Source organism: Oryctolagus cuniculus, chromosome X (genome assembly GCF_051225735.1).
Source record: "Oryctolagus cuniculus isolate XC-2025 breed Fujian yellow rabbit chromosome X, ASM5122573v1, whole genome shotgun sequence".
In the NCBI taxonomy this organism is placed as follows: domain Eukaryota; kingdom Metazoa; phylum Chordata; class Mammalia; order Lagomorpha; family Leporidae; genus Oryctolagus; species Oryctolagus cuniculus.
This window is the reverse complement of record NC_142888.1, coordinates 110,118,562-110,127,144: the sequence shown is the minus strand read 5'-3', so window position 1 is coordinate 110,127,144 and position 8,583 is coordinate 110,118,562. Positions and strand designations below refer to the sequence as shown.

Sequence of the window (8,583 nt, the reverse complement as noted above, 5' to 3'; positions counted from 1 at the left end):
TTTACAGCAGCGCATGAACATGGCCTCAGATTTGGGGTTGCCCAAAGGTTTCTACATTTCATCCTCACAGTGACCCAGTTGGTCGAAATGGAGGCTCTCATTAGTCTTGTTTTACATATGAGGAAACTGAGGCTGGGGCGGGGGCAAGTGATTATGCCAGGGCTGCCCAGAAAGGACGTGATAAATTGCTCAGCACTGCCGGATCGGATCCGTGCTTGGCTGGCCACTTCAAGGCAGAGGAAAGCCGGGAGGGATGGAGCAGAACTCAGCGAGGGAGATCCTGGGAGAGCCGGCTCCCATCCCAGGACTCAGCTCACAGTCCCCTCCGAAACACTGCTGCCACCCTGTGCCCCTTCTGCAGCAGTGGGACTGCAGGCAGTACGTGGTCGTGGGGACAGAGTGGGGCGATTGACAGCAAGCTCCCTTCATCAATCAGATAGGGACAGGCTGAGTCTTGAGTTTCCCGTCTCTGCCGGGAAGGGACATCTATTCTTTCCTCCTTAATCCCTGCATCCTGGTCCTGTGGCAGAAAAGAGCCTTTCGGTAACTGGGACTTGAGGAAAATCTGTGCCTATTTATCAGAGGAGCTGGTGTTAAGTATCCAGAAATGGGTGGTCAGTGGCCAGTGTTCTAGGCTCCAACCCTAGAGCTCTGCTGTGTGACCCCGGGCATATCCTTACCCCTCTCTGGGCCTCAGGTTCCTGGTCTCACATCACCTTGGATTACATGGGCTCACGGTGATGAAGTGTTTAGGCATGTCTCCATTCATTCTATAAACCTTGCTGGCTGAAGCTTTCCTGCAGACACTGGGCTCGGTGCAGGGAATCCAGCAAGAAGAGAGCGTAAGAGCCAGTCTGTGTTGTGGAAAAAAAAAAAAAAAGCTCAGATTGCTATTCTGTAATGTTTTATGGTCATGCTTTCTTTTTCATGCTGACTTACCTTTTCAGAAAATGCCCCCGCTTCCGTTCGAGAATGGAAATTGGCAACGAAAGAGGGAAAAGGTCCAATTTGCGCCTTTGCTATTTTAGGGGCGGTTGAAATTACGAGGCAAAGTGGAGTGATGCGCTTACTGGAGTGACCTCCGCTCTCCAAGACAGGAGAAAACCTAAGTCCTCTGCTTGTGAAGTGGCTCGAGAGCTCTTGGGCGTGAGGCATTATTATATAAATTCAAGCTCGCTCTGATCCTTAGTACCCTGAGTTGCCTGAAGGGGGGAATGGCACTGCCTGCGTGTGCAGCCCGGGCGCTCGGGCCGCCGCTGCAACCGGAGCAAGGAGCGCCCGCCCGCACCACCTGTCCCCGCCGGCATTCCAGAGTAGAGGCCGAATTGGCAGCCAGCCGGCCCGGGTCGGTCGCCGCCTCAGTCCGCGCGAGCCCTCCTAGGGGTGTGTCTCACGGATTCAACTGCCGGCTGCTCCAGGACGAGCCCCTGAAAGCGTCTTCCTCCCTGGCGGGAGCTGTGCGCGCCCCGCTTTTCGCGCTGCTGCCCCGAGGCCGCCGCAGGCGGATGCACGACCTCAGGCGACGCTGGGACCTGGGCTCCCTCTGCCGGGCCCTGCTCACTCGGGGCCTGGCCGCCCTGGGCCACTCGCTGAAGCACGTGCTCGGTGCGATCTTCTCCAAGATTTTCGGTCCCCTGGCCAGGTACGTTGTAGGTGAAAACGGGGCTTGCGCTCTCGAGCCAGAACATGCGGGGCCCCGCGCAGCGGGAAGGCAGCCGCGAGGGGAGGGAAGGGCGCAAAGTTCTAGCTGGCCACTGGCGACCTGGCTCGGGGGCTCCGGAGGAGTGCGGCGTGCATTTGGCCACGCTGCGGCTTCCCTCCCCGCCGTTCTGCGGGCGCGGGCAGCGCAGCGTCTCCGCTAGTAAGTCCGGCTGCCTTCCCCCAGGGGAACTCCACAAGCCCGGCTCTGAGCTTACTCGAGGCGGCCTCCCGGGTGGGCAAGCGGGAGCGGGCAAGAGCTGGGCTTCAGCGCGCTTGGGGAGGGATCCCGCCAGCCCAGCAGGCAGCGGCGTGCGCGCCAAGGGAGCTGGAGGGGGGGGGGGGCGGGCAGAAGAGCAGGGGGAGAGTCCGGTGGGCGAAGCGGGATGGGGATGGGAGCCACGGACGGAGCCACTGAGAGTGGAGCGAGAAGTGAAGGGGTTCCGGACAGGGAGCATGAGTTAGGATAGTGGGGGCGATGGGGACTGGCGAGGGGGAACACGCGCGACGCCGGACTGAGACCGCGAAGGGGCTCCGGGGAGCTCCGGCGGGGGGAGGGGGCAGGCGGCCAGCGGGAAGGAGTCGGGGTGGGGGGGGGGGCGGTTGTGCGGCAGAAGCCACAGCGCTGAGCCTGCCGGGAAGGAAGGAAGCAGGGAAGGGCGCCTCTGCCGCTGCGGCCGCCGCGGTGGAGTACTCGGTGCGGAGGGGAGGGGGGAAAGGGGCGCAACTACGGCGCCAGGGGGAGGGGGCGGTGCGGGCGGACGGCGAGCGCGGGCTGAGCTGCGGGATTGACGTAACGAGCTTGGGTTTCCCTCAGCGTCGGGAACATGGATGAGAAATCCAACAAGCTGCTGCTGGCTTTGGTGATGCTCTTCCTATTTGCGGTGATCGTCCTCCAATACGTGTGCCCCGGCACAGAATGCCAGCTCCTCCGCCTGCAGGCGTTCAGTTCCCCGGTGCCGGACCCGTATCGCTCGGAGGATGAGAGCTCCGCCAGGTTCGTGCCCCGCTACAATTTCAGCCGCGGCGACCTCTTGCGCAAGGTAGACTTCGACATCAAGGGCGATGACTTGATCGTGTTCCTGCACATCCAGAAGACTGGGGGCACCACTTTCGGCCGCCACCTGGTGCGCAACATCCAGCTCGAGCAGCCGTGCGAGTGCCGCGTGGGGCAGAAGAAATGCACTTGCCACCGGCCGGGTAAGCGGGAGACCTGGCTCTTCTCCAGGTTCTCCACGGGCTGGAGCTGCGGGCTGCACGCCGACTGGACTGAGCTCACCAGCTGCGTGCCCGCGGTGGTGGATGGCAAGCGCGACGCCAGGCTGAGACCGTCCAGGTGAGTGCGCGCTGGCGGCCAAGGCGGGCCCTGAAGCGCCGGAGCGGACCTGGGCCTGGGAGGACTGAGGGCGGAAAGGCGCTGCTGGCGGTTGTCGGGGGACCCAGAGCGCGACTTGCAACCCAGGGGGTTGCGCTCCGCTCTGGCCTGGCGCGGACCTTTGTGGCACTGTGGCTGTCTTAGGGAGGCATTCGGCTCCCGCTGGGGCGGCATATCTGTCTGTTCAGTTTGGCCTTCTGGGCGGTTGAAAGTGCGTGCAGGGTAAGCGACAAGGCATACCGGAACGAGCGTCCCCTGGCCGCCGCCCGGACAGGGCACTGCACTCTGACTCCTCGCTTGGAGAACCCCCCAAAACGGCACTGTGCGTGCACCGTCCGTGGGTTCTTCCTCTCCTCCGCATCCCGTTTTCAAAGCCGCCTTCCCGCTCGCCTATTCTCTTCCTTTCCCCTCTTATTTCCCCGAGTGAGAAAATTATTTCTCTCTTGCATTCCAGATCTTGTGTGCTATGGCTAGGTCTTTCCTTCCGTTTTCCTCTTGCTGTTCCGCCCCCCCGCCACCCCCATTCCTTTTCTCTCTTACCCTTTCTGTTTCTGTCTTCCTACTCGACTTTTAATGCCTCTCTTCTCCTTGCCCCCTTCTCTGGGTCTGCTCTCTACGGGAGAGTGGGTGTCGCTCTGCCACCGTTCGCGGATGCCTGGGGAGAGCTCCTGGTGCCCAGCTTGTTTTCCTCACTACTGGCTGCACGGGAAGCATCTATGGGGCTGTGTTTGGGGGAGGGGCACCCCCAGGCCGAGAGGCAGGTGGGGACATCACCCTGGACTCCGTGTGGGGTTCGGGCATGAGGAGCCTGATTTACAAAAAGCCTGATTGCCAGCATGGGGCGCCACAGCCAGTTCGGTGTCTGGGAGCCTGGGGCTGATGCGGTAAAATTGATGTATGAATAGTCTGTAGCCAGAAGCAAGGGCATTTTCCTTCCTCCAGCCGCAGTGCCCCGCTGCTGGAGGTCACGGACTAATGCAAAGGGGTCAGGGAGGGAGGAGGTGTGTTGGGATGCTGTTGCTCCAGGCAGGGCTGTTGTTTCTCCAGTTGCCCAAAACCAGATCTAGGCAGGGGCCTGGAGCCTAGTGGGCGGACCAGGTGAGTTTAGCTGAGAGGGAATCTCTGGACTGAGGTCTCTGAGCCAGCAGGGACAGAGTCCCATTCCCTGCCTCCCCATTCAGGTCACTCCAGGGACTACTGCTGAATGGCCTGCTTGCCTGGACCCTTCCTGTCCTCCTCTATGCCCTGGACATGCCATGCTTTGCAGGTGGCTGTTAGAACACAAGATCCAAATGAAGCCCTCTGGTCACTGTTGAGATTTGGAGGGAACGGCACCCCCTATTTCCCCCTTCACTGTCCCTTTTCTCAGTTTACTGTGTCCTTTCTCAAGCGCCAGAATTGTGGTAGAATCTGTGCGACTTTAATTTCCTTTCCATCACTAGCCATTTTTTTTCCATCTCAAGAGAACCTTGGCCTCACGAAGGTGGCCTTCTCAATCTATTGCAACAGTTGTGTAAGTCACTGTCACAACATGATTCTGGTGTTTAAGAAGTTCCCAAATAATTTAACAATATTGAACATAATTTCTCATGCGGACAGAGCTTGTAGGTCTAGTGAGGGATGGGAACATTACAAAGGGTCTTTAGAGCAAAAATACAACTACACAGCTACGACTATGGACGAGAAGTAAAAACAAGGTCTTGGGCTGCCATGGAAGCCAGAGCCCTGTCTGGGGTTTTGCAATGCACATGAAACTTTACGAATCCTTTTGATCATATAGGTCAGTTTGTGATGTCGATGAACGCATGCTGTGAATGTGGTCGGAATTATCTATCTGATAGACATTGTCTCCCAGTGGATTCCTTCAGACATGTTCTGTAACATAACTAGGACCCCTCAAAGCTCTTGGATTGTCCCAAATCGAAGCAAAACTGTTTCAAATGAAATGGGATTTTCTTGGGTATTAAAAAGGTGATACCACAGTGCCATCTAGTCTAATCAAAGAAGAATCATATTTGAAAAGAGTCAGAGTTACTGGGTTTTGCAGTATTTGTAAAGATGAATTACAATTTGCTAGAGAAATACGTTGCTATCTTAAGGGCGCGCTCTTCATTTCATTCATGCCTGCCTCCCTCCAGAAATAACTCATCTTGAAGAATAGTGATAGGGTGAGGGTTGCAGGATTTTCCAGATGTTGAGAGATGCCTGGACCAATTCTGTGAGTTCTGATAATCACTGAGAGTAAAGCTGTGCGAGTGTGTGTGAGTGAGAGAGTGTGTATGGGAGTGTGCAGGCATGTGTAGGAGGTGAAATTTCGATCTATAGGCAGCTGCACTGGCAGTGATTTGTGAGGGTGAGGAGGTGGTCTGATGAGAGGATAGGCCTTGGGACTTCCTGTGTTGAGCGGCATCTCCCAGCCAGCTGGTGGTCTCCATGCTCCACTGAATTGAGGAAAAACAGCAACTTTGTTTGGCCTGGGAGTGCAGACACCTGGGTCTTCTTCCTTCTAGGCCAGCCGTGAACCAGCTGCGTGACCTTGGACCGGAGCCTGTGTAGAGAGTGTGTTCCAATGTATGATGAGCTTTCCTGTCCCTATCTCTGTTATTTCTTTGAAAATTTACACTATCTTTAGGAGGAGAGCAGAGAGGACAAAAGTATCCCCATTTAACAGATGATGATGAAGTTCAAAGAGGCTGAAGGACTCCTCAAGGTCATTGATCTCCCTATTGGCACAGCAGGAATCTGACTCCAATTCCGTTGAACTCCACAATCCTCACTCTGTTGATTGTATCATGATGAACAGGGATTTAAAAAAACAAAAACAAAGAGGAAAGGATACCATGTTAGCAATCACCACAGGGTGAACATTCCGTAAATGTTAGTTGATGTTATCGCCTATGTCATCACCATCACCTGAAATTTCTACACCTGTGAGTTTGGATGAGCTATTGGGCCAGGGTTGAATTCCTCCCACAGACCCAGTGGCATACTAGATAGCTGATTAAAAACAAGGAATACAGCCTGAGAAAAGCCTAAAGAATTTGCTACACTGGGAGACAAATTGATGTCTAGGGCCCTGAGACTTTGTTTCTCAAGAGTGGGTCTCCTGGCTAGATTGCAGGGGGAGCTTCTCCTCCTCGTGTTAGAAATCACTGCAAAGCACAGCAGGATGAGAGAAAGCTGGGGACCTAGTTGGTGAGCAGCCACAAGGACCACTTTTGACTCAAAAGAGTTCATCCACATTAGGGACAGCAGGAGAGGTTGTTGTGTCTGCAAGCTAAGACCCTAAACCCCACTCCCCATGCCATGTTTGAGATGATTCCTAGCCTCTGTGGATGGCAAAATATTTGGGTAATATGTAGCCACTGAATTGAAATGCCTTTGATCGCTATTGCATGGAGAGGACAGACAGAGTGAGAGTGTGCCTGGCTGTCAAAAGGCTCGAGTTGTTTATTAAGAAGAATATTTCTTTAAAAAAATCAGAAGTTACATGTCATCCTTCTGTCTGCCAATATGTTGTTTGGAGTCAGAGAAGGGTCCCACTCATTTTAGAATTTCTAAGGCCATTTTTGAAAATATGTCGAAACATTGTTGCTCAACAGCGTTTAAAAGTCCCAAATTCTTTAGGCTTTTCTCAGGCTGTATTCCTTGTTTTTAATCAGCTATCTAGTATGCCACTGGGTATGTGGGAGGAATTCAGAACTGGGTTCAAAGAAATTGTTTTTCACCAGGTCCTGTGCTGGCAGGCACACATGGGGTGAGGATGGAAGTCAGATCTATGGCTGTGAAAGTCAAAGGATCTGGTTATATTCTTGTTGCTATCTAGATTTTCAGCAGCTTTCAGTTTTTCAGTAGTCATTTGGAAGGGTAATTATCATTTAAAGTCCAGTAGGACATTACTGAATGGAAAGGAGTAAAAGGTGTTTTGATAAAAAAAAAGGCTTTCTTTTTCTGCTTTTGTTCCATTTTAAATTGTGGCAAAAGCTTTCTTTTATCCCCTCTTTCTTTCAAAGGATGGCTTTGTTTTGAAAGAGCCAGAGCTTTAGAGTACATGTGCCTGGTCATGCCTCCTGTGCCCACGCTCCCACTCCTTCCTTATCTTGATTCTGCAGAGGAGCAAGATGACATAACAGGGTTCTGGCACAGGGTGAGGCAGTGCGTACATGGACTGTTCCGGCCAGCAGTGCTGGCCTTGTGGGCTGTCCGGCTGTCGGGCTGTAGACTGTTGGGCTCTCAGCTTCATTTATCCAAAGATGCTTTTTTTTTTCCACCTGTTTGTGATGAGAGCTGTGATATTGCCCCACTCATTTCACAGAACAGTGTGTGTGTCCAGGGGGAAATCTGCCGTGATAACACCTGTAGAATGTCAGCACGGAGAGCAAGCATGTCACTGGAATCTCACTAAACCTCTTCAGTTTTCAGGCTGTGGAAAAGGCTACTCAGAGTTAGTGTCTCTTAATAATGTTTGGTTAGTACTGTTAAGTGACAGTTGAAATACTAAAACTTGTCTTTTATGGATATCAGTTGGTAGTTGAGATGTTAGGAGATGACATCAAAAGAATAGTCATCCCTTCCTTCTGTCATCCATTAAACAAAACTTGGAGAAAATGTCCATTCTACTCCAGGGAAGACAAGTCACCCTGGCTCTCTCAGAGTTTACAGTAGAGTAGGACAATTTGGTATTTTAGATATTTACTAAAGAAGATGGGTTTTGTTGGAAAACAATTTGCAGTAATGTCTTCAAAATGTCAGACATGTACCAGAATATGTACAAAAAATGCTAGAGAAAAGTCCATCTGTTGTCTTGTACTTGAGGTCTAGTCAGCAAACCTGGCAGAATAACTATTATGTCCCCAGAACAGTGCTAGTGGAGCTAGCTTAGTGCTTAGTAAAGCTAAGACAAAGCCAAAACAGCCCGGGTCACTCTGCAGACTGAGGTCCATGAAGATTGGCATGTAAAGTGCAAACCTGTGTACCCTAGACAGGTGATGGGAGAAGAACTCTGTAATTGTGGGCAAGTCTTTTCCCTTCTTTTGCTACAATGTCACCTCTGTAAAATGGGGGGAGATCTAAATGAGATACTTTCTAAGGTTCTTTCCTTTGTAAAGTATGAGGAACAGACTGGAAAAAGAAGAGATCTCTTTGAGAAGGCCTCTGGGGATAAGAGGGTTATGTTTAGAAGAAAGTAGGCGTTGTGGATAAGCATTGCATCCTCCTGGTATTGGGGGATTTAGCAGCTTCCTCTGGCCAGTTCTGGCCAGAACTGAGAGGGCTCATGCTTGAGAAAGTGCTGGTTAGGGAGGTAGGTGGAGGGAAGCCGATGTTTAAAGGGTCTGGAATGTCAATAAGCAAGGTGAACCATGGTGAATATGAGGAGTTCTTGGATGGAAAGAATGTAAAAAAACAAAACATGAAAAGTAAGTGAAGACCTCACTTCATTAAAGCTTAAAGGTATCTTTTTGGTTTCCAGTCTAGAATGGAGGTGGTGCCATTGACCAGCACGCGGAGGT

The 8,583-nt window shown here is 52.5% G+C and overlaps 1 protein-coding gene across 8 annotated transcripts in view; it reads left to right on the top strand.

The window, feature by feature from the left end:
• Positions 1 to 951: 951 nt before the first annotated feature.
• The window catches only part of HS6ST2 (heparan sulfate 6-O-sulfotransferase 2), a 322,049-nt gene continuing 314,417 nt past the window's right edge, over positions 952 to 8,583 (top strand). For 3 of the 8 annotated variants that reach the window (XM_089324348.1, XM_089324347.1, XM_089324346.1), the window contains exons 1-2: positions 2,301 to 2,395; positions 2,516 to 3,034. In XM_089324348.1, the coding sequence (XP_089180474.1) occupies positions 2,526 to 3,034 (509 nt within the window). In that variant the 5' untranslated portion in view covers positions 2,301 to 2,395; positions 2,516 to 2,525. Of the gene's footprint in view, positions 1,643 to 1,719; positions 1,862 to 2,300; positions 2,396 to 2,515; positions 3,035 to 8,583 lie in introns of those variants that run through there. The other 5 variants (XM_089324345.1, XM_008273223.5, XM_002720300.6 and 2 more) reach the window with 5 other exon arrangements.